Source organism: Mytilus galloprovincialis, chromosome 2 (assembly GCF_965363235.1).
Source record: "Mytilus galloprovincialis chromosome 2, xbMytGall1.hap1.1, whole genome shotgun sequence".
Taxonomy (NCBI): domain Eukaryota; kingdom Metazoa; phylum Mollusca; class Bivalvia; order Mytilida; family Mytilidae; genus Mytilus; species Mytilus galloprovincialis.
This window is the reverse complement of record NC_134839.1, coordinates 31015816-31043495: the sequence shown is the minus strand read 5'-3', so window position 1 is coordinate 31043495 and position 27680 is coordinate 31015816. Positions and strand designations below refer to the sequence as shown.

Below are 27680 nucleotides of genomic sequence, written 5' to 3'. Positions count from 1 at the left end.
TTCCCCCAAAGTAGAATAATGTTATTACGAATTCTATTTATATCACGATTATACGATCAATACACACGAACCATGTACAAAAACAAAACACGTATGTGTGTAAATTGTACGATAAGTGGAATGTTCTGAAATGTATGTATTTTTTTGTTTTATTGCTTGCTTTATTTATAATTTATAAAATAGACAATACTAAACAATCATTTTATTTTTTGTTTATTATCTTTCGTCGTTATTCGTTATTCATATAACTACAATAATATATATAGTAAATTGATCTGCTGGACATATAATTTTTTAGTTAAAATTTTTAAATAATTTTCAAATGACCAGTTATGTTATGTACACAGGTAGAGTCATGTAATTCAACAACTACACAGTGACACTGAAGTATAAATTCAAATGCATTGATCGTCCAAAAAAGGGGATGGAACCCCCAGGATCCGCCCCTGGACCTTTGTTTCACATTATGTTCAATCTAATTGAATTTATTTTAATTAGATTGACATTATGTTCGTACGAGGCTTGATATCTCTTTATTTATAGAAATAATGTTTATTCATAAACATTATATACAGAGACATAGTATTAATTTATAACCTTGATAATATTTTAGATTAAGTATTCTAATCTGCCCCTAAGTTGTGATTACAGCGAGGAGTGTTTTTAATCTGCCACCAAAGTTCTGATTACAACAAGGAGGTCTTCAATCTGCCACCCAAGTTCTGATTACAACAAGGAGGTCTTTAATCTGCCACTCAAGTTCCGATTACAACAAGGAGGTCTTCAATCTGCCACCCAAGTTCTGATTACAACAAGGAGGTCTTTAATCTGCCACTCAAGTTCCGATTACAACAAGGAGGTCTTCAATCTGCCACAAATTCTGATTACAACAATGAGGTCTTTAATCTGCCCGTAGTTCTGATTACAACAAGAAGGTCTTCAATCTGCTCCCAAGTTCTGATTACAACTAGGAGGTCTTCAATGTGCTCCCAAATTCTGATTACAACATGGAGGTCTTTAATCTGTCACAAATTCTGATTACAACAATGCGGTCTTTAAACTGCCACCCAAGTTCTGATAACAACTAGGAGGTCTTTAATCTGCTCCCAAGTTCTGATTACAACTAGGATTGTTTTAATCTGCCCCCAAATTCTGATTACAACAAGGAGGTCTTTAATCTGCCCGTAGTTCTGATTACAATTACAAGGTCTTTAATCTGCCTTCAAGTTCTGATTACAACAAAGAAGGTCTTTAATCTGTCCCAAGTTCTGATAACAACAAGGAGGTCTATAATCTGACACTTAAGTTCAGATTACTACAAGGAGGTCTTTAATCTGCCACCAAAGTTCTGATTACAACGAGGATTGTTTTTAATCTGCTCCCAAGTACTGATAACAACTAGGAGGTCTTTAATCTGCCCCAAATTCTGATTACAACAATGAGGTCTTTAATCTGCCACCCAAGTTCTGATTACAACACGGAGGTCTTTAATCTGCCACAAATTCTGATTACAACAATGAGGTCTTTAATCTGCCACCCAAGTTCTGATTACAACACGGAGGTCTTTAATCTGCCACAAATTCTGATTACAACAATGAGGTCTTTAATCTGCCACCCAAGTTCTGATTACAACAAGGAGGTCTTTAATCTGCCACTCAAGTTCTGATTACAACAAGGAGGTCTTTAATCTGCCCCAAGTTTTGATTACAACACGGAGGTCTTTAATCTGCCACAAATTCTGATTACAACAATGAGGTCTTTAATCTGCCACCCAAGTTCTGATTACAACAAGAAGGTTTTTAATCTGCCACAAATTCTGATTACAACAATGAGGTCTTTAATCTGCCACCCAAGTTCTGATTACAACAAGGAGGTCTTTAATCTGCCCCAAGTTCTGATTACAACAAGGAGGTCTTTAATCTGCCACTCAAGTTCTGATTACAACAAGGAGGTCTTTAATCTGCCCCAAGTTCTGATTACAACACGGAGGTCTTTAATCTGCCATAAATTCTGATTACAACAATGAGGTCTTTAAGCTGCCACCCAAGTTCTGATAACAACAAGGAGGTCTTTAATCTGCTCCCAAGTTCTGATTACAACATGAAGGTCTTTAATCTGTCCCAAGTTCTGATTACAACAAGGAGGTCTTTAATCTGCTCCCAAGTTCTGATTACAACAAGAAGGTCTTTAATCTGCCCCTAAGTTGTGATTACAACAAGGAGGTCTTTAATCTGCCACCAAAGTTCTGATTACAACTAGGATTGTTTTTAATTTGCCCCTAAATTCTGATTACAACATGAAGGTCTTTAATCTGTCCCAAGTTCTGATTACAACAAGGAGGTCTTCAATCTGCTCCCAAGTTCTGATTACAACAAGAAGGTCTTTAATCTGTCCCAAGTTCTGATTACAACAAGGAGGTCTTCAATCTGCCCCCAAATTCTGATTACAACATGGAGATCTTTAATCTGCCACAAATTCTGATTACAACAATGAGGTCTTTAAACTGCCACCCAAGTTCTGATAACAACTAGGAGGTCTTTAATCTGCTCCCAAGTTCTGATTACAACTAGGATTGTTTTAATATGCCCCCAAATTCGGATTACAACAAGGAGGTCTTTAATCTGCCCTCAAGTTCTGATTACAACAAGAAGGTCTTTAATCTGCCCGTAGTTCTGATTACAATTAGGAGGTCTTTAATCTGCCCTCAAGTTCTGATTACAACAAGAAGGTCTTTAATCTGTTCCAAGTTCTTATTACAACAAGGAGGTCTATAATCTGACACTTAAGTTCTGATTACAACAAGGAGGCCTTTAATCTGCCACTTAAGTTCTGATTACAACAAGAAGGTCTTTAATCTGTTCCAAGTTCTTATTACAACAAGGAGGTCTATAATCTGACACTTAAGTTCTGATTACAACAAGGAGGTCTTTAATCTGCCACCAAAGTTCTGATTACAACAAGGATTGTTTTTAATCTGCTCCCAAATTCTGATTACAACTAGGATTGTTTTAATCTGCCCCCAAATTGAGATTACAACAAGGAGGTCTTTAATCTGCCCTCAAGTTCTGATTAGAACAAGAAGGTCTTTAATCTGCCCGTAGTTCTGATTACAATTAGGAGGTCTTTAATCTGCCCTCAAGTTCTGAATTACAACAAGAAGGTCTTTAATCTGTTCCAAGTTCTTATTACAACAAGGAGGTCTATAATCTGACACTTAAGTTCTGATTACAACAAGAAGGTCTTTAATCTGTTCCAAGTTCTTATTACAACAAGGAGGTCTATAATCTGACACTTAAGTTCTGATTACAAGGAGGTCTTTAATCTGCCACCAAAGTTCTGATTACAACTAGGATTGTTTTTAATCTGCTCCCAAATTCTGATTACAACAAGGAGGTCTTTAATCTGCCCCCAAGTTCTGATTATAACTAGGAGGTCTTTAATCTGCTCCCAAGTTCTGATTACAACAAGGAGGTCTTTAATATACAACCAAGTTCTGATTATAAATAGGAGGTCTTTAATCTGCTCCCAAGTTCTGATTTCAATTAGGATTCAGTGATATTGTTTGCCTTAAATTATTGGAGAATAAAGGCCTTTTCCCTGGGGGAAGAGTCCCAATTTGAAATAAAAATGGCTTAAAATTATACTAGAAGACAACTTTTTTCCCATACAGGGCAGTCACAGTAGTAATTGTGCGTGAATACAACTGAAAAACACCCATTTAACATGTTTAAACATTTTTTCATGCCTAAAATGACTATAAGTGCAGATTTGAGGGTCTATTTATGTATCATCACTGACAATGAGGGGTCTTATTTCATATGAGCGTTTTCCTCTTGAAAGGGGGTCTGCAAATCGAAGATCCAGTCAAATTCATGGTTAATAATAAATTTCCCAATAAAAAAGGGTAGAGGTAGTTTTGAAAAAAGCCAACAATGTCACTGACAAAGTACTAATTACAGATCTGTTGTCGGATTGATATGTCATCAAACAGTCGGTAATTCATTAGGTACTTCTGGTGTAATGGTCTCCATCATATGACAGTTCTTGTCCGTTCGTTTTTGATGTGTTTTGTTATTTGATTTTGCCATGTTATCATGGTTATTATGGACTTTTCGAATTGATTTTCCTCAAGTTCAGTATTTTTGTGATTTTACTTTTTGTTTACACAGTCGGTAATTCATTAGGTGTTTCTGGTGTAATGGTCTTCATGAGTTGTTTAGTAATACATAGTCGTATGAAGCAGAATTCTTACTCAACCTCCAAAAAAAAAAAAGTTTAAAAAGTTCCTTCTCGAGATCTCTTATTATATATTTAGATATATTGTTGGTGTCCTGTTGTTCAATAGTATTCATTTACAAGTGTGGGTGCATCTAATATATTCCGGTGAATCTGGGTGCATCTTATATATCATGTATATCCCAGTGAAACTGAAATTAAGGATACTGCCAAATAACAGGTCTGCCTTCTATCTTTAAAAATCTTTTTCGAAATTAACACAGACGGATGACTTTCTAAATGAAAACAGCGTTTTATAAGTTTGTTGAGTCCGAAGCACTTTTATCAACTTACTGATTTATCTTCACCAAGCTGAAAATATTGAAAGCTGAGGATATTTAAACACTTCAGGAGTTATATATGTCAAAAGAGACGGACAAAATCTTCTAACTAACGATCAATTTAACCAGAGGAAGTTGATGCTAGCTTTTATTAGTTTCTTTATAGTATTCGTTCCCACTATAAAAACTTTATTTTTCTAACACAAAAGCTATTCATGGGAAGAGAGAAGAACTAAAATCGACACTATCTACAAGTGGTATGGTAATCCTCACGATTCGATGTGTATGTTTTTCAGATCACGATAGCCATGTTTTCATTGTTTTAGATCTTAAGTTACAAGAATATTCGTATATTCGAATTTTACCGACAGTTTACGTAATAGTTATCCCATTCGGACTTGGTGTGTAATAATAATAATAATAATAATAATTAAAACCCAATTCTTCAGAGAACAATTGAAGGTCTTTCCACCTCGATAATAAGAATGAAATTTAGAAAACGATGTTAGAAAATGTCACTCCTTGTTGATGTTATGTGCTAAATCAAACTGATATATATAAGAAATAAGATTAATATGATTGTGCAGAAGACTTAATAATGAACCTGAAAGTTTTTTTAGCAAAGGTCAAAATCTAGAACGTCAAATTGTCCTTGGACCTTGACCTCAATTTTGAGGTCATAGGTCAGTGATCTCAAATCAAAAGACCCCAGGTCAATCAATTGTATGGTTGTGAAGAAATACTGATTTCAAATACATAAGGGGACAAAACTCCTACAAGGGTTAACCAAAACACTTTTACTCAAATGGGTTGCAGTTGCGCCTTATTGTAAACAGTTTTTTGGAAAACACATCACATCATTGTTTGTTACAGTTTCTTTTGAATATAGATTACAAGCAACGTTCTAAATTTAGAATATGACCTTGACCGTCAACCTTCAACCTTGACCTCAATTTCAAGGTCATATGTCCGCGAACTCAAATCGAAAGACCCGAGGTCAATCACTAATCATACAATTGTTAATCTCACAAAAGGCCTTCACACATTTAAATGAATAATTCATATAACTATCAATGCATATAGAACAATATTCAATAGATACAAATGCATGTACACAATTACAAATATATATACACAAGCATGAAAACAGACTGTAGAACTAGCATGGCGAGAATGTCCTAAAAAAACTTTGTCTACTCATGATAAGTGTCGGTCAAAGATCACCCCAATGGCCGGAGGCACACCAAGTCCGAATTGGATAACTATTTTACATCCCAGCTGTTTTATATTAGACGAAAACCCATTTACAATTCATAAAATCTAGTTTAAAACGCCACACAACCATTATAAAATACTTTATATATTACTTTATGACCCCGAACACGATGAGTAGATGTAAAACGATGTCAACTCGCCCCACCGGCCAATCGGCCCCACACTAGATCGCCAATTTATAATAAATCGCCCCACTCTTGTTTACCGACTCGCTCCACTTTGAAAGAGGCTAAAATCAAATTGAACAATCAATCTGGCAACTCACTTATTAACAAAATGGGTTTAAAGCCCACTGAATAAAGGTCTGCCAACTCGCCCCACTTTATAATATCTTGCTTCTTTTAAGTATGTTGAATTACCGAAAGTTGGTATACAGTCGTCCTGATGTAGTGGTATGTGTCGTGGGTTGATATGCTAAAGGTCTTGAGTTCGAATCCAAGCATTTACACTGGATTTATCTACGCAGATTTTGATAGATAGTCTTTTCCGTATGATTAATTATAAGTTTTATAGTGGATTTGACATTCCCGCCAAAATGTTACATGACAAAGGAAGACAATAACAATCAAAACCAAAGTACATTTACATCAACAGTTATAAATAATAATTAAGAAACAACACGAACTCCACTAAAAACCGGGTGTAAAATCAGGTGCTCCTGAAGGGTAAGCATTTCCGTATACGGCACCCGTCGTGTTGTTTCTTTGTTCAGTTCGGTAATGATGGAAGGTTATTATGACTGAGGAAGAATATCAGATATGATTTCTGACACACTTTTGTCATAATGGCCAATCAGCTCATGATGGCATCCGTAAAATTTCTTTAGTGATGACCATAATTTGATTGATTCATAGCCCTGTCTTAGCAACTTTTGAGAAAGCAGTATTCCTCGTTCAACAAAATCAACGTACTTTGAGCTAGCTCTAGAGTAAGTATCAATTGAGACACATACTCCATATGCTGGTGCCGCTGGGATGTTGCTACAAAACAAAACACAACATAGAAAAGCCTGATTAACACTTACCCCTTTAAAAACTGGGGATGATCTCAGCGGATCTGGAAGGTAATGCAGATCCTGCTCAACATGTGGCACCCGTCGTGTCGATTATGTAAGTATAATCTCGGCACTAAGTTTAAATCAGTATGTCAAACTCGGGGAGAAAGGGACGGCGGTGTGGTTACAACAATTAAAATATATCCGTTGTCATATTGGTCAGTTGATGGGTTTCTCTCGGTTTTAGTTTGTAAACTTTTCAATGTATATTGTAAAATAAAATTTTTAATACATGTATGTGGAAACCTTACCGCAAGGTACGGTACTATATCTCCAATTGAAAGTAGATATCTACGTGAGAATTTATCAATGAAACAGTGTACGGACATTATTGTTAAGCTATTAAAAGATGGAATTTTAGTTCTAGATATCATCGGAAACGTTAAAAGATGATAAATAAAATAAGACGGGTGTATATGATCAGGTATCATAGTATGTTTTCAGTGGTTCACCATTTAAAAGACAAACATTTTTACTCCCCAGATTAAAACAATTGTTAATTTATAGTTTCTGATAGCTACTTCAATTGGAAAGGCCAAAACAAGAAAAAATCTTGTTGGTAAAGAATAAAACCACCTCGATCGTCTCGCTGTAGCGTGGTCGCTTCCAGTTTATGGGGTCAGTTGTTGACTACACTGTCGGGTCAAACAAAACAAAAATATTCTTATAGTACTTATACTGCAAACTTAAAATCCTATTTTACTACATTTTTTATAAATTTTCAGGTCAGATGTAGTTCAAATATTGGTTGTAGGCGATGGCGGTGTTGGAAAAACCTCACTTCTCGTTACATATGGTACCGGATCCTTTCCCCACCCGTATATTCCATCTGTAGCAGATCTTGAATCGATCATTAAAACAGTAGAAGGACATAATATTAACCTAACATTAATGGACACAGGCGGCGGTGTAAGTATGTTACAGTTAATGTAATGGGACACAGGCGGCGGTGTAAGTATGTTACAGTTAATTTAATGGGACACATGCGGCGGCGTACGTATGATTACATTGAATGACATGGGACACCGGCGGCAGTGTACGTATGGTTACATTAAATATAAAGGGACACATACGGCGGTGTAAGTATGGTTACATTTAATGTAATGGGACACAGGCGGTGGTGTAAGTATGGTTGCATTTAATGTAATGGGACACAGGCGGCGGTGAAAGTATGGTTACATTTTATGTAATGAACTCAGGCGGTGGTGTAGGTATGGTTAAATTTAATGTAATGGAACACAGGCGGCGGTGTAAGTATGGTTACATTTAATGTAATAGGACACAAGCGGCGGTGTAAGTATGGTTACATTGAATGTAATGGGACACATACGGCGGTGTAAGTATGGTTACATTTAATGTAATGGGACACAGGCGGCGGTGTAAGTATGGTTACATTTAATGTAATGGGACACAGGCGGCGGTGTAAGTATTGTTACAATTAATGTAATGGGACACAGGCGGCGGTGTAAGTACGGTTACATTTAATGTAATGGGACACAGGCGGCGGTGTAAGTATTGTCACATTTTCATATGTTTGAGATGGTAGACCTGATAAGATAAATCTGGAGCTTTAAGAATAATGCAGAAGGAGTTAAAATTGATGAGTTTAAAAAAACTGTTAAAGGCTAAAATTGTCTAGGGTTAAACTGGTTATTTAATTCAAATTGAAAGTGAGTACAATAATTAACTTCTATAAAAAAGTAGACTTATTTTGGAACAACCAAAAAAATAGAAAACAACAGGCATAATATGGACTCTGTATTATATTTAATTAAAAAAAAAGGTCGTTATTAAGAAAGGAAGATGAACATAGCAGTTGTGTCCAAATTACTTTCAATTTCCCCAGACAATACATGAATACTGTACGTTACAGTCTTAACTTCGTATGTTCTATTCAACACAGAGCAATTGGACTTCGATAATGTATCAAGTGTACGGATAGATATATCAGGTTTGCTCCATTTTCCAATAGACGGAGGAATAAATAATGATTTTTTTAAAGAGAGTATACAAATGGGACTATAAAGTCATTGGCATTACGCAGTGGATAATCAGTTGTACTTTGTATAGTTAAGGGAAAGAAATCACAAACATATTGTTTTACTACGGGAAAATGAGATCTCGTAAGTGTCTCATGAATACATGTAACATCAATTTAATGGTGGACCCATTTGTTATTCTTTCATCGATTTCCTTATATATATATATATATATATATATATATATATATATATATATATATATATATATATATATATTACTTTTCTATCCTATAAGTTAATTTAAAAATGCTTTTTATACGACCGCAACAGTTTTTAAGTCGTATATTGCTATCAGGTTGTTGTCGTCGTCGTCGTCGTCCGAAGACACTTGGTTTCCGGACAATAATTTGAGTATTAGTGAATAGAAATCTATGAAAAAAAACATTATCTTAATAACCACAAAAGGAAGGTTGGGATTGATTCTAGGGTTTGCAGTACTAACAGTTGGGTCCCAAATAAGCATTTTTCTAGTTTCCAGGCAATATTTTATGGAACGGTGTATGGATCTCTCTGAAATTATACCACAAGGTTCCATACCAGAAAGGGATGGTTATGATTGGCTTTGGGGTTATGGCTCTAACCGTTTAGGAAATAGGATAAAAAAAAATGGGAAAACAAGGGTGTCCTGGTAAATGGACATTTACTTTTAAGTAAAATTTGGATTACCTCCCTTACACTGCTTTCAAATTATTAAATGGGTAATTATGGTTGCAAACTCCATTGGAATTTCAAATTGAGATTTTGACCATATCTTGAAAGAAAGAATTGGGTTTTATTTAAAGGGGGAAAAATTGTGGGGGGATAATTTTTCTTTAAATTTCAAAAATTAATAGAAAATTTCTTCAAATATTTTTTTTTGCCAAAAGAAGGGTTTGGTAGGGGTAAAAAAAATTGGGGAGGTTTTTTTTTAGGGGGCAATTCTTAACAGCTTAGTGTATTGTACACAATAAAAAAAAGGGGGGGGGGTAAAATATTTTTTCAGTGTTGGACCTCTGCGGTCGTATCCAGCTGCGCTCGGCGAAGCAATTTATTTCAATTCTTTGAGCTACCACGATAATTTGCATATATTTTAGCTTACATTGAACAAATGAATATCACATTTCCCAGTACAGAACACAAATGATCTGGATTTGGGTAATTGTTTCTCTTCCTTTCCTCTTTCTCTTTTATCAATCAAACAAATCGGTTGGTTTATTTCAGGAGGACTACGATCGACTCCGACCTTTAAGCTACTATGGGAGAGATATTGTCCTGCTATGTTTTGACATTGGTAATGAGTCCACACTTCTCAGTGTAAAAGAAAAATATATACCTGATCTTGATAACCATACACCTACCATTCCTCGAATACTTGTAGGCTGTAAATCAGGTAATGTATGTATGATGATATTAAAACACTAATGTGTACAAACTATTCCTCAAGTACCCGTATATTGTGAAAAAATTAATATATACCTGGTAATTAATTAAAAGGTAAATCATCAAAGATACAAGCTTGCTAAGCCTTATAATTTGTTAACACCAACCGCGCTTTTTGTCTTCACAAGATTCATCAGTGGTGCTCAAATCAGAAACATTCAAACACAAATACATGTATAATGAAATTAGAAAACATCGAAAAACAAAATATTGATAAAAACAAAAAGTTACATAATCACACGAAGGTTATGTTTGCCAATGGCGGGAATAGCGTTGGTGCTTCAATTCTTTAAGTATTTTATAAAAAGCTGTTTTAAAAAAAAAATCTACGCTACCAATAATGATTCATGTAATAGCAGGTTGGGTTGGTGATATCCTCGCAAACTTTGATTTAATTCACTGAATTTTTGTAGATCTTCGGATATCAGAACCGAACTCCTGTGTTGATAAAGACCAAACAGAAAGGTCTGCAAATGCTTTAGGACTGCATTATTTTGAAACCAGTTCAGTGAAGGGACATGGGCTGCAAACGTGCTTTGACAAAGCTGTATGTAATTTAGTATAACTGGTTACATTGTTAGACACTCATTCTACTCCTCTCCCTTATATACCATGCTTACAGCGGTAAGGAAAATATTGCCTTCGTCAGTGTTTGTGGATGGTTGTAATGTTTGTCATACTTTCAGTATATCTCCCGTCTTGTTTAAGTGAAAAATAACTAATCTCAATTTTATTTCTTCTTAATACGGCTAGAAATATGGGATATGTATGACGAATGCTCAAAACATTTGAGTAATTTAAAAAAAAGAGACCATATTAAAGTATCACAGACTGCGTGTGGTTACAGAAAGAAGTGGTGTGTATTCATATCTCATTAACATTTTATCGTCTAACTATGCATGTTAATTCCCGTTCAAAGCAATCAATCAATCAATAAAAATAAGTAATGTTTATTTACAATATAGATGCGTATTGGTCTAGACTACAGCAGATTGCCACGGAAGGGAAAACAAAAACTCTACCATAGAACCCCTAAGGAGATGATCCCTCCTGTCAAACCCATTAAAGGTAATCTTATATTTAAAACATAAATATGATAAAATTTTAAGAATTCTTAAATACCTTCAAGAATTTTCATCCGAATTTGAGAGTGATAGAAGATGCAGAACTGAATGCATTAATAGATTGATTAATTGATTGGTGTTGAATGCCACTTTCAGCACTATTATGCTATATCGCGATTATTAGTTTTTATTTGTGGAAAAATCAGTCCCCGGACAGAACCACCGACCTTCGGTAGGAAAACTGACAATCCAAGTCAGTTAAAATTGGAATCGAGCGCATCATCCACGTGCGGCTGAATGCATTAAAAGTCGAACATAAATTTGAATGTAAGTCGAACATAAATCTGAATGCATTAAAATCATTAAAAGTCGAACATAAATCTGAATGCTTAAACAGTCGAACATGCATCAAAAGTCGAACATAAATCCGAATGCATTAAAAGTTCAACAAACATCTGAATGCATTAAAAGTCGAACATAAATCTGGATGCATCTGAAGTCGAACATAAATGAACTAAATGCATCAACATTTGAACATACATCTTAATCAATAAAGGCAACAGTAGTATACTGCTGTTCAAAATTCATAAATCGATAGAGAAAAAACAAATCCGGGTTACAAACTAAAACGGAGGGAAACGTATATAAGAGAACTACTACACAACACCGACACAACACCGAAATGTAACACACACAGAAACGAACTATAATGTAACAATGGCCATTTTCCTGACTTGGTACAGGGCATTTCATGAAAAAATGGTGGGTTGAACCTGGTTTTGTGGCATGCCAAACCTCCTGCTTTAATGGAAGTGTTAATTATAACATTAAAATGACAACATTACACGACAGGGCTACAATAAATAAATGGAAGAAAATATAGGACAGAGAAACAAACGAATAATAGCCATCAAAAGGTAACAGGTAACAAAATGTTTTTATACGCCAGACGTGTGCTACGTCCACACAAAACTATGCTCAGATGTAAAAAGTTTGAAAGCCATAACAACTACAAAGTTGAAGATCGCCGAGGACCAAAAGTTCAAAAAAGTTGTGAGGCCAGGGTTATCCGCCTGGAACAAAAACATCATTATTTTCAAGAACCATATTTTACAAAACCATAAGCCTAATAATGTAGCTCCAAATACAGAAGAACTATAATGCATATACATCACTTTCCTGTGTTAGGGGAGGGGAGGGTAGGGCGCCTACAGCGTTCTAATCCCCGCCATACGCTGCATTATGTACATGTCTCCAGTCCGGAGTTTGAACTAAGTGGTTATCGTTTGTTGTTTCTCATATACCTGTTTTTCCTTTGTTATTTTGTAATAAATCTGGCTGTTGCTTTTTTTCTCGTTTGAATTGATTTATTGCATCCAAGATTTTCAACCACAAGAGGGTTTTAGAGGCTTTTTACCTCAAAGATGTAAAATCCAAGCCTCCGGAAATCTCCTGTGCATCGTCGCAAAACATTAGTCCAGCTGGTCATGTTATTACTGGTGACCTTGGCTTCGTTGCCAATGAACAACTAAGAGAGTTGTTAGCCAATGGACCAAAATATAGAATTCCCCAGCCCATCAACTGGAAAAAGAACTTCAGGTTACTGATGGATACAGACGAACAAGAACTGGACACTCTGTCTGAATGGATCAAAGCTATTCGATCATGCATTCAGAAGCGCATTCAAAAACTACGATGTACTATGATCACAAGAGTTACTAACCCTTTTAGAATCCAGATGTTGTGGATGCTTTATCCTCTTTGCTTGACAAACATGTCGTTGTTCCAGCAGATACAACCTCCAATAATATTGTCTTCGTATGTAAAAACCGTTATTTGCAATGTCTCCCAGCAGAGCTTGGAATAACTAGAACTACTGGTATTATCCTTCATATTCTTTAACATCATTTATCAAGGACGAAATTTTACAAAATCACAAATTTGTCCTTCTTTCTTTTGGTATCAACATCAAAGAAAATTTACCGTCATTATACTGGATACCAAAACTTTACAAAACTCCATATAAAGAACGATACATAGCTAGGTCATCAAACTGTTCGACAAACATCCTACGCTTTACCCTAATATTCCCCATGCTCAGTTCGACTTCACCATTTCATTAAACATAGTTTTTTAGCTCACCTGGCCAGGAACATATATATTAACGTTACATATACTGTTCCCAGACCTGGCCCAAAGGGCCAAGTGAGCTTTTCTCATCACTTTGCGTCCTGCGTCCGGCGTCGTCGTCCTTCGTCGTCCGTCGTCGTTAACTTTTACAAAAATCTTCTCCTCTGAAACTGCTAGGCCAAATTTAACCAAACTTGGCCACAATAATCATTGGGGTATCTAGTTTAAAAAATGTGTCCGGTGACTCGGCCAACCAACCAAGATGGCCGCCATGGCTAAAAATAGAACATAAGAGTAAAATGTAGATTTTGGCTTTTAACTCTGAAACCAAAGCTTGAAGAGCAAATCTAACAGAAGTAAAATTGTTTATCGGGTCAAGATCTATCTGCCCTGAAATTTTCAGACTAATCAGACAACCGGTTGTTGGGTTGCTGCCCCTTAATTGGTAATTTTAAGTAAATTTTGCGGTTTTTTGGCTATTATCTTGAATATTATTATAGATAGAGATAAACTGTTTACAGCAATAATGTTCAACAAAGTTAGATCTATAAATAAGTGAACATGACCAAAATGATCAGTTGACCCCTTAAAGAGTTATTGTCCTTAATAGTCATTTTTTACCAATTTTTCGTAAAATTTTGTAATCTTTTATAAAATTCTTCTCTTCTAAAACTACTGGGCTAAATATAACCATACTTGGCCACAATTATCATTGAGGTAACTAGTTTAAAAAATGTGTGCAGTGACCCAGCCAACCAACCAAGATGGCCACCATGGCTAAAACTAGAACATAGGGGTAAAATGTAGATTTTGGCTTATAACTCTGACACCAAAGCATTAAGAGCAAACCAGACATGGGGTAAAATTGTTTTCAAGTCAACATCTATCTGCCCTGCAATTTTCAGATGATTCCGACATTCGACTGTTGGGTTGCTGCCCCTGAATTTGGTAATTTTTAAGGAAATTTTGCGGTTTTTGGTTATTATCTTGAATATTATTATAGATAGAGATAAACTGTAAACAGCAATAATGTTCAGCAAAGTAAGATCCACAAATAAGTCAACATGACCAAAATGGTCAGTTGACCCCGTAAGGAGTTATTGCTCTTTATAGTCAATTTTTGATCATTTTTGATAATTTTGTAAATTTTTGTAAATTTTTACAAAATCTTCTCCTCTGAAACTAATGGGTCACGTTCATTACAAATAGTGATAATTGTAAGAAGCAAGAATGTTCAGTAACATAAGATCTACAAACATATCACCATCACCAAAACACAATTTTGTCATGAATCCACCTGTCTTTTGTTTAATATGCACATAGACCAAGGTGAGCAACAACGGCTCTTAAGAGCCTCTAGTTTTCTATAAAAATGGGAATCGTAGATACAAATTTTTTGTTTAGGGTTACAATAATTCATATTTTTAAAGAACCACACTGAATCTACCAGAAAATATACTAAAGATGATATTATCAAAATGCTGGACATTTTGATCGACAATATATTTGTTGAGTTTGGAGGATTTATATTTCAATAGACAGTCGGTATTCCAATGGGTACTAATTGTGCACTCCTACTGGCCTTACGAAATTCTTTAATTTTACTTTCCGATATATTTAAATATATTGAATAACATATATTTCAGCTAATAATTACATCTCGTATATCCCAGTGAACTTGAAATTAAGGATACCACTGATATTAGAAGGACTGCTTCATACCTTGATCTTTTCCCCAATATAGACACAGAAGGACGACTTCACACGAAAATCTATGATAAACTGTCATTTGTCATTGCGTCGTCTGATCTTTTAATTACCGAACGTGACTTATTCCCGATTATGACTGTTTTGCTGAGTGTGAATTCACATTGCTATAAGACGTGTCACGGTACTTTTCTATCCAAAATTCATGTATTTAGTTTAGATGGTATACTTGTTATTCTCATCGGTAAAGATAATCAATCACCCAGTTCATTTATTTTATTTATTTTAGTTTGGGTCAACTAAATTTAAACGATATATTTGGTTAACAGTTTGATTCATAAGAAACACCGACATAGCTAGATAATACAATTAATTGCATTCGAAGTAAAGTGATATAACGAAAAAAAGTTTTCTCTTTAGAAAAACCACCAACATTTGTTTGGGAAAAATCGACTTTTGCTGAGGACTGGCTACAGATGTTTAACAATCCTAAATATTCAGATGTTATGTTTCTGCTTGACGGAGGACGACACGAATGTAAAGCTCATAGTATAGTCCTTTCCTCGGCGTCAGAATTATTTTGTGGGATAATCAGAAATCAGGTAAGTGCGCAAAACGCTGACGCTATTTACATTGTATGTGTTTATAACCTAGGTACACATTTTAATTTTTGAAATTGAATGTATTTATTAGGTAAATGACCCGAAAACACAAACAAAAACTTAGGAACATATTTAAAGGTAAAATGTATTTGGAAATTAGTTTCAAAAATATATATTGACCAAATGGAAATCTAATCAGTTACGTTAAACCACACAGAAAACGGTTTCAATGTCGTCTGAATCGGATAATATGCGAAAGATAAAGTGTCTAAAGAGAATAGATTATCACTAGAACAGGACGACAGTTGTATATGATTTGACGACACCGGAGCTATAAGCTTTATTTAAACTTGGTATAGATAAATGTGAATGATTTCCTATTGTGAAACTATTATGGTTGATATATTATACTGTTACGTATATGTACTTAAAACTACACAATATAGTTATATAATTTAATTTTGGATGTAACGCGTCTTCTGATTGGCTGACGTTATTTTGTTATCAGCCCATAGACATAATTTAGTCATGTGACCGTGACGTCATCAACGTTTTTCGTGGTTTTCTACGGTTTAAATAGAATTTAGAATTAAATTATATGAAATGACTGTAATATTTTTTCTGTCGATTCGAAATAACAAAAATTCTAATGCAATTATTTTGTAACAATTGTTCTGATTGGATGACAACAAGCGTAAAATTCTCTATCTCCTTGTCTGTAACTAAGGAAGCCGACATTTTGAATTTCGGAATGTGTTGACATGTTATTTCTACAATAATAAACAAAAAACTCACTTGTTGCGCCTACAAATTTTCTTTTTATCAAATTTTATTACATTTTGAAGCGGCACAGAAGCCAGAAAACGCCCGGTGTTTATGTTTGACGCCGGAAGCATACCTATGACGTCACCTAGTGTAGGGACCGAAGAAGATAACATCTTTTCGCGGAATTTTCTTTAATAAAGATTTTACACTGAAATAATGATTGAAATTTAATTATGAACTTGTTTTGCATTAGAATAGAGATAACTGTATTGTATTTGAAGCTTTGCGGACGTCCATCGGTAGTTTTACTGTCGCAAATACCCGTTTACCTGTCTCCGCTCCGCGTCGCCAGGTAAACTAAATTTGCGACAGTAAAACTACCGATGGACGTCCTTAAAGCTTCAAATACAATACAGTTATCTCTTAAATGTGGTGCACACTGTTAAATAACCCGCTACGCGCGTTATTCAGTGTGCACCAAATTTTTTATGTTATTTTTTCATAGACAGAAAAAATATTACAGTCATTCCTTAAATAAATTCGAATTTGTTATCTTATTGAGGTTTCGTATAAAATAAGAACATGTTCAAGATTATCTTTGTTCATTTTCATTTTTTAAAGAAATATTCTGGTTCGGTCGGAACAACGGAAGGTACGATGTCTGATAAAGTAGAGGGTATAGATACAATATTCTGCACCAAGAACAATGATGGTAGAAATATAATTACAATTGAGATCAATCATATGTTTGAAGCTGTAGCATTTAAGCAGTTGCTAACATTTTTGTATACGGGTGAGTTATTAATACATGTGAGTTATTTATACATGTGAGTAATGCATATATATATATATGTGTTATTTAGCTCGAAAATTCGTTGAACGTCGAAGAAGGCCACGGTTAACATCTGGAATTTCAGCAAATACGTTTCTTAAAATTAAAACGAGAAAGCGAAATGTATGTTTTCTGATTAGTCGAAATCATGTACTTTTAATGATTTTTCATCGCAATTCTATCATAAATTATATATTAGCATACTAAAACGTATATTCAAATTACAAAAAGGCAAAAAGAAACTATTAACATTGCATCGATTCGTTACTTTGCATTATCATTTTGCTAGTACTTTCAAAATCTATTTAAACATAATTATCACTCAAGGTAAATTGTAACTTCCAATACTGCCAATGGTCATATAACACGATAAACATAAATATAGTATAACAAAAGCAAGATTTAATTTTGGTGGTGTCACTCAAACCGCTCTAGAGTTATGTATGCTCTTTACAAATGAGAAAATAGCAGAATCTTACGTTTCCGTTCTCTAACTAAAGTTGCCTTCAACTTAACGTAAGGAAACTTATACAAAGTGTAAATTATCACAGAAAACAGATCAAGTTTTAATTTTGGGAAAAGGGCTGATTTTTTCGTTTCCGTTCTCTATCTTTAGTTTGCATCAAGCAAATGATATGAAACTTACACACAATGCTTATTATCACAAAATACGGACCAAGTTTGAATTTTCGGTGGTATCGCTTTAACTATTCTAGAGTTATGCCCCTTTACAAATGGAAAAAAAACTGATTTTTTATTTTCTAATATCTAACTTAAGTTAGCCTCAACCAAATGTTGTAAAAGTTATACACATAGTTTATCACCACAAAACATAGATCAAGATTTTCAAGTCACAAAATAATGTCAAACTTGTCAAGAAAATTACATAACTTGTTGAAGGTGCAGGAATCTAATATCTGTTCTAAAAATATCAATGATATAGTTTTAAAAAGTAATTGTTAGAATAGGAGTTTTCTTCCTTTGTCCGTAACTGTAGTTGAATCAACTTCAGCCAATGCTTTTATACAATGCAATGGTCGATGAAAAAATTAAAACAATCTTTACCCTTCGATGCTTACAAGCACTTTGAATAATATTCTTCAGTTTTTCCCATTTTTCCCTTTCTATGATATGTAAGCAGGGCCATCATCTGTGTTCATGGACACATCCTCCATTTATTATAGTTTATTATGTACATGTCAACATAATTTCAACTCCTTAAAGCAGAATAGCAAAAGAACAAAAAGTCAAAGGAGAACTTTTGTTTTATGTCTGTTTGATTTTTAACCGGATTTTTGTGATAAAAATGTCGGTTATTGATTTGGGGATGTACGGCGGGCGGGTGGCAAGCAAATGTTGTCCGTGCATTAACTCATGAACTGTTCAACCAAAGCTTTTAAAATTTTAATATGTTGTTACTGACAACAAAATGGAGGTCAAGTTCAAAAATGACGATTTCGACTTTTACGGTTCTGGAGTTATGGTTCTTGAAAGATTGAAAAATGGCGACTCCAGTCCTGTCCGTGCATTAACTCGTGAACCATTCAACCAAAGCTTTTAAAATTTTGATATGTTGTTACTGGTAACAAAATGGAGGTCAAGATCAATAATGACGATTTTGACTTTTACGGTTCTGGAGTTATGGTTCTTGAAAGATTGAAAAATGGGGTTTCGAGTCTTGTTCGTGCATTAACTCATGAACCGTTCAACGAAAGCTTTTAAAATTGTAATATGTTGTTACTGACAACAAAACGAAGGTCAAGTTTAATAATAACGATTTTGACTTTTACGGTTCTGGAGTTATGGTTCTTGAAAGATTGAAAAATTGTGTTACCAGTCATGTTGTTGCATTTACTCATGAACCATTCTACCAAAGCTTTTCAAATTTTAATATGTTGTTACTGATGACAAAATGGAGATCAAAAGTTTGATATTGATGATTTTCACTTTAACCGTGCATCAGGTATGGTTCTTGTGATATTGAAAAAATGCAAGGACACGAATAAATATTGATAAATCCGGTTTGCTGTCGCTCTGACAGCCTCTTGTATGTTTTATATTAAAGTTATTTGTAAATCGTCGTTTTCCTTGTATAATAATTATTTTGGGGCCAGACTCAGTCATCGAAATGGTTACTTATGTTATTTTTCCTTAATTTCTTTAAATTTTAATGTTGTTACCCCCCTTTTAATGACTGAAAAAGGTGAAAATATTTCCAACACATGCGCCACCTATCTTCGCTAAAGGTCAAATTTATGGTTGCATGAGCAAGGATTGAGAAGAATTATTAAATTTCTAGCTGATAATGCATAAGCGATGTTCTTAAAAGCTTAGTTCGACGAAATTGAACAAGCTTGATTGCTTATAGCGAAATATTGTTTCTTTATGCTACGTTTGAATTGATTGAAACAAAAACAAACAAAACATTTCATTCCTTGTCTTATTCGTAGCATATCGTATAGACCAGAACTGTTTTGTATAAAAAAAAAACCTGCCATATTTCAAATTAAAATTATTACAAGTTGGACGTACTTCAAACAGAAGTCATCTATATTTTAGGTGATCCCGGTACCATTCAAGCGACAAACAAAACAGAAAAATTAACAGAATTACGGAGAGCAGCGGACACATTCAAACTACCATACTTAAATGATATTTGTGTCAATATTGAAAATGACGAAGAGTTTTTGAATGAAAGTATAGCCGAATACTTGAACAGGGAAACTGGTAAAAAGATGAAGGAATTATATTTTAATCAAACAACTGACTGTGATATTAAATTTGAAGTAGAAGGTTAGTATCAACTTCCGTAGCAAGGTTGTCGGTTTTCCGGACTTTCCCGAAGTCCCACGTTTAATTGATTGCTTCGATCTTTGCCTTGAAGTTGGATTCGAGCGTATCTAAGAGACTTTTGAAGACGAAACAAGCACCTGGCGCAAATATAAAATTTCAATCCTGATATCTATGATGAGTTTATTTAATATATTATATCAGATAATTTTAATTTCACTGACATATTCCGTTCTGTGATTGGAGGAACAACTTATTATTGCAAATGTATTAATATAAAATAAATATCAAAACATTTAGCTTCATTAAAATTTGTTTGAGGTAGACAAAGAACCATCATTGCGCGAGATACTCAATCTTTATCTTACATTTAATAGCAAAATACAGATATAAGAAAATTCAATTAAGTCTCGTTGGTAAATAAGAAACCTGCAACGTGTAAAAATTCTGGTAATAAAATAACTGCAATCAATAAGACACACACACAACCATAGTTAAACAAAACTTTGTAATGAATAAAACCATTATGTTCTAATTTTAGGCGAACATATCTATGCCAGTACAGTAGTATTGTATTGCAGATGTCCAGTATTTGCAGATATGTTATCAATGGAATCTGAAAATGAAAACTTCGAGTCAACAGAGGTAATGAGCTTATTCAATATTATAGATTTTACCATACCGGTTTTTTTTTCGGATTTTTCTCGTGTTGTATAGAATCATTTTCATAACATCGTGGACAAGACCATTTTTTTGTGCGCTCAGGTTAACAATTGACTGGATCAGATCAGATGAACGTTCGTCTGTAACAACCACATGTCATGTCGTACGTGTTATAGACATATGAGGTCGCCAAAGTTCAAAACGCCTAATTCAAATAATATGAATAACTAGCAGAGAACTAGTGTGTGTTGATTTAAATGTTGAATACTTCATTTTCTTTTTTTATTCTTCTTGTTCACGTACATGTACTTTACTCTTTTATTCTATTTAAATCCCAATTGGAAGGCTTATGACACTGAGTGAGCGTAAAATAAATGTTATCGATAGTTCAAACATATTTATTTATAGTGGATGGGGAAACAAGTTATTGCAAGTTATATTAATCCCTCTCCACTTTGCGGGTGCGAGTGCTGCCTTAAAGCGGCACTAGCCTTCTCTTTTTCGAAAACTACAAGGGTGTCTTTTACGAGCAAGAGATGTGGCTCTCACTTAACACGGGTCAGCCATTTATCGTCCCATTCCGACGGACTATCATCGTTTCTCAAGACCATTCTAGCAAATGGTGTTGAGGGAGAGCCGAAAATTCAGTCCCAGAAACTTTCTCCCCGGAGCAGGTATCGAACCAGGAACCTTTGTGTCAGTAGTCCGATCTTTATTACTGTAGTCCGAAGCGCTAACCACGGCTCTCCTTGTTATCGATAGCCGATGACAAAGAAGATAAAGGCAAAATATTCAGTAGTATTAACAACAACAGGTTTGAAGTAGTCCACGCTGTTGTGAAAATGATTCTATTTGTATGATGTGACAACTCTACGACATACAATCTTCATTTAACTCCATATCATAGGGCCGAATGTCTATTACTAGATGGAGAGTCATTTTGTTAGGTGTCGCTATCAGCGTTACTCATGTAGGATGTATATCAATTCTTAAACTTCACTTGGAAGCATATGCCGAGTATAGCCTGGGGTCCTGGCTAATCTTGTACGACGCTCACCTAGACGTCGGTCCGGGATGTCAAGTTAATGACGAGTAAAGATAGGACTAACCAAAATAGATACAAACTACAACGCACAACAACGAATATAAATGAATTAAGATTTATTTGTTTTAAACCAACAAAGCATTTCAAAACAAAAACGCACTACAGTAAACATACAATGCTAAAACAACGAAAAGAATTACCCACCAAAATAATTTCATTTTTCCTCAATTCACGAAAATTAAGTACACACTAAAATGAATGAATCCACAGTATTTTAAGGTGAAAACGATTGATTTATGTTACAGATACAGCTGCCCGACACTCATCTAGATAGTTTTCTTGCTCTCTTGGAATTCCTTTATGCAGACCACGCTCCGATTCATGATGTCAATTGTACGGAACTGTTGCTTATTGCAGATAAATATGGAGTATTAAAACTCGTAAACTATTGTGAAATTTATATTATAAACATGCTAGATAAACTGACCAAATCTTCCAGTGATTATGCTGTACAGGATATTATAGATGCTCTATTGACAGCTCAGGTAAATTACATAAACATCACATGGAAATGTACTCATTTTAATCGAGAAGCATGATGGTTTCTTTGTGCGTTTGAAGGTCCCCTTTGTTTTATGAGCTCTTGATTACCAGTGCGTTATTTATCATTGTAAAATCAAACATTCAAATTATTTTACAAATGAAAAAGATTGTTTTTTCTTGATTTTAAAATTGTCTTGTAATATATGTATATATTACTCTCAAGGACACTAGAACAAGATGAACTCCTTTACTATCTGAATTATGATTGATTGATTTCTTAATTTACATCCCAGCTCCTTTGTTCTAACAGGGGTGATCTGAGTCGGTGTTATATAGCCATTCTTCCCCCATGCCAGTTTTTCCCCCGGGGAAAATATTGTCTCATGCCAGTCTTTCCCCCGGGGGAAATATTGGCTCATGCCAGTCTTTCCCCCGGGGAAATTTTGGATCATTGTCATTCTTCCCCCGCGGAAATTTGAAAATACGTATACATATAGTCACTTTTATCCCATGCCAATCTTTCCCCCTATATCATTGATAACCCTACATGTATAAATATTCACGTCTGAAAATTAAACCGAACAGTGTTAAAAATAGGTTTATATATACAAATGTTTAGTTCTTTTACATTAACACAAGTCTGTCTACAGGTTTCGCAGTCTGTCTATGTGTCAACTTATATGTCTTTCTTTGTGTCCTCTAGTCTTTCTGAATTCTCAACTGCAAGTCTGTCTACATATTCACCCGTCTGTTTACATGTTTATCAGTCATTCTATGTCCACTAGTCCGTCTACATTTTCACTACATTTGAAATAGCTTTCAGTAACTGCAAGTACTTTTATTTCGGTCATTTTTGTCTATTGTTTTTATGTAAGTGATAACTTTTCACCGTAACAACATTTTAGGGAAGTCAATTGTAACTGATATTTTACATTTTTTTCTTCTTTTTTTTTTCGTTGTGCTGTCCTGGGTTGGGTTCATTGGGGAGAGTTGAGTTTATGGCTACCACATTCATGACATCAGTGTGTATGTGCCAATGCCCATTCCAAAGCCAGGAACATGCAGTACAGTGGTTGTTGTTCATGGTTCATGTCTGTCAAGTTTTTTTTCGTAAATTATTTTGTTATCAATAAGGCTGTTAGTTTTGTTTGAACTGTTTTCAAATCTTTTTGTCGGGCATTTAATAGCGGACTATATATTTTTAGCTCACCTGGCCCAAACATGGCCAAAATCATTATTAGGGTATCTAGTTTAAAAATTGTGTCCGGTGACCCGCCCAACCAACCAAGGTGGCCGCCATGGCTAAAAATAGAACATAGGGGTAAAATGCAGTTTTTGGCTTATAACTCAAAAACCAAAGCATTTAGAGCAAATCTGACGTGGGTTAAATTGTTCATCAGGTCAAGATCTATCTGCCCTGAAATTTTCAGATGAATCGGACATTCCGTTGTTGGGTTGCTGCCCCAGAAATGGTAATTTTAAGGAAATTTTGCTGTTTTTGGTTATTATCTTGAATATTAGGGAGCTACCATTTGATTTTTATGGGGGGGCTAGGATGAAAAATGTTGTCCTGCATTTTTTTTAGCTGTAATCTCTGTCTTGCCTTTTTATTTTTCACTCTGTTCGGTCCTGCCTTTTTTTTTCTAGTTTATCCTGACTTTTTTTTACCTAAATTGTCGTCCTGACTTTTTTTTTTTGCAAGTGTCTCATCCTGCCTTTTTTTTTTACTCAAAACTCCTGTCCTGCCTATTTTTTTCAAATTTCATCCTAGCCCCCCCATAAAAATCAAATGGTAGCTCCCTTATTATAGATAGAGATAAACTGTAAACAGCAATAATGTTCAGCAAAGAAAGATCTACAAATAAGTCAACATGACCAAAATGGTGAGTTGACCACTTTAGGAGTTATTGCCCTTTATAGTCAATTTTTAACCATTTTTCGTAAATCTTAGTAATCTTTTAGAAAATCTTCTCCTCTGAAACTACTGGGCCAAATTTAACCAAACTTAGCCATAATCATCAAAGGGGTATCTAGTTAAAAAAATGTGTCCGGTAACTCGTCCAACAAACCAAGATGGCCGCCATGGCTAAAAATAGAACATGGGGTAAAATGCAGTTTTCGGCTTATAACTCAAAAACCAAAGCATTAAGAGCAAATCTGACAGGAAGTAAAATTGTTGATCAGGTCACGCTCTATCTGCCCTGGAATTTTCAGATGAATCGGATAATCGGTTGTTAGGTTGCTGCCCCTGAATTGGTAATTTTGAGGAAATTTTGCTGTTTTTTTGTTATTATCTTGAATATTATTATAGATAGAGATAAACTGTAAACAGCAATAATGTACAGCAAAGTAAGAACTAAAAATAAGTCAGTATGACCAAAATAGTCAATTGACCCTCTAAGGAGTTATTGCCCTTCATAGTCAATTTTTAACAATTTTCTTAAAATTTGAAGATTTTCAATAACATTTTCCACAGAAAGTACTGTTATAGATAGAGATAATTGTAAGCAGCAAAAATGTTTAGTAAAGTAAGATCTACAAACACATCACCATCACCAAAACACAATTTTGTCATGAATCCATCTGTGTCCATTGTTTAATATTCACATAGACCAAGGTGAGCGACACAGGCTCTTTAGAGCCTCTAGTTTTCATTGTTGGAGGCCGTACGGTGGCCTTTAATTACTTACTACCACGTCAGTGCAACACAGATGGATTTTTGTATCATTAGTGCTGGATCGTGGTCAACCCTTAGCTCATTTATAGAAGACAGGATATTTTGTAGATCTTGTACAGCTCACACTAATGGGGGTAGTTCCTGTACTTCCACGTCTCCCATGTCTGTTGTAGAGGGTTTACATATCTTCTTAAGGTTTGATGAAGTGTCATTCGTATCGGACTTTTTCTCCTTAATTAAAGCTTTACCTAGGGCGAGGAGTATTTTTCTCTATCCGTGCCTTTGATGGATTCTTTTACAACGTGGTCTTATTATCATTTCACCATATTACTTTGGAGACATCATAGACGTCTGTCCTCGGGAAAATCTACTAATTGACTGGAAGTGTTTAAAGTAATTGTATTCATTTAGTCAATGATACCAATGGTTCACGAAAAAGAATGGATGTGATCATCACATCAGCATGTACTTCGTGTGTATAAATATAAAATGTATGTACATGTATACTATTATATAAATATATATCAAATGTATACTAACACGACTCCGTAAAGCTTTGGTATCGCTAAACTAATAAAAAAAAGTTTATATTGTTTTATTAGGATAAATATTTCTAACTGACGTCGCCGACGTTATATTACAAGGGGAAAAACTAGCTTCTTATGCCGCAAAGGGGGGGGGGGGGGGAGAATTGGCCTGATCTTCGTTTTCCCCTTATAACGCTGAGGGGGAAAAGTTGGATCATGCCAATTTTTCCGTGGGGAAATATTGAATCGATCCAGATTCCCCCCCCCCCGGAAAAATTGGCATGGGGGAAGAATGGTTTTAGGACACCAGATCACCCTACCAGATAACCCTCAGTTTGAGTTTTTTAGTTTCTTTGTTTTCCTTTGTTCTGTAACATTTTTGCGGGAATGTCAAATTCACTATAAAACTTATATTTAATTATACAGAAAAGGCAATCTATTAAAATTTACGTAGAAAAATACAGTGTATATGCTAGGATTCGACCTCAAGACCTTTAGCATATCAACCTACGACACATAGCACTACACCAGGACGACTGGATACCATCGATCAGTAATTTAACATACTTAAAGGAAGCAAGATATTTTTATAAGTGGGGCGACAAGGTAGACCTTTACTCGTTGGGGGTTTAAACCCTTTTCGTTAAGAAGTAAGTTGTTAGATTGATTGTTTAATTTGATTTTACACTTTTTCAAAAGTGGGGCGAGTCGGTAAACAAGAGTGGGTCGATTATTTTATAAAGTGGCGATCTAGTGTGTGCCGATTGGCCAGTGAGGCGAGTTGACATTGTTTTTTATCTACTCATCGTGTTCGGGGAACATAAAGGGTATTCATTATACAATAATATATAAAATATATTATAATGGTTGTGTGGCGTTCTAAACTAGATTTTATGAATTGTAAATGGTTTTTCGTATGATCTAAATTAGCTGGGATGTAAAATAGTTATCCCACTTGGACTTGGTGTGTCAGTGTTAGATTACCCTCTGGCTTCCGCGGCCATCGGGTGATCTTACATTGACAAACCGCGTCCTCGTGGGATAACTATTACAGAACACCAGGCTAATTGCAGTCGGGACCTATTCATTCGCCATTTTATTAACCTTGATAATAAGATTTTGGTTGAAGTAGAATTTGAAATCTTATGAAAGCCTATACTGCCGGCTGTACAATTATTGAACCGTTGCTAGGAATGTTGCGAATCCCTTTCAGTGCGTTACTATTTCATAACTTCCTTGTCTTATCTTGACACACCGATGCTAACACATGATCGGTTTCTAAGCAACTGCAACATTTTATTAGTTAGGCTTGAAAAAAAAAACAATCACTAATGTATTAATATTTTCCGTGTTTATCTTTTGTCAATAATTAAATTTTGTCTCATTTTACATGAACATTATTTGTTTAATTGTGACCGGATGTTTTTAAAGTAGATTTGGTAGTACATGTTTTGTTTTCCATATATTCAACTTATTAATTGACAAGACATAATTATCATAGTGGGTTAACAATGACACAACGAACCATTGTTACTATGTGCATAACGTAGACTCTGCGCATGTTTTGTTATTAAAATATGAGTTTGAGGCCTTGATTTTTGGAGTTACTTATGAAAATATAGTACAATCAGTAAACAACTAATTAATGTTACTCAAATTACATATTTCTTTCTTTCACAGGTTTACAATGCAGAACAGTTGACAAGATGGTGCTTACATACTATTTCAACAAATTACGATAAATTTCAAAACACGGAACAGTTTTCTCAGCTCGGTGACCAAACCAAGAAACACATTGAAACAAATCGCTGGCCACCATTGTCCTATTTACAAGATTTTGAGAGATTCCAGCGTCGGAGGCCACGAAGAAAATGCTCAATTTTATAAATAATGTGCAATTTTAATTGTTATAAATCTATATATATGACGTTACAATTGAATTTTATTCTGATCATAATGATAAAAACTTTTTATGACTATGTATGTCTT

The 27680-nt window shown here is 34.8% G+C and overlaps 1 protein-coding gene across 1 annotated transcript; it reads left to right on the top strand.

The window, feature by feature from the left end:
• On the top strand, window positions 1–27680 carry LOC143063357 (rho-related protein racA-like). Its single transcript, XM_076235466.1, has 11 exons — window positions 1–132; window positions 7611–7794; window positions 10128–10296; window positions 10760–10893; window positions 11312–11414; window positions 15668–15849; window positions 17236–17407; window positions 20006–20239; window positions 20778–20881; window positions 22250–22489; window positions 27372–27680. Coding segments are annotated over exons 1-11 (1731 nt in total). The 5' UTR covers window positions 1–130; the 3' UTR covers window positions 27579–27680.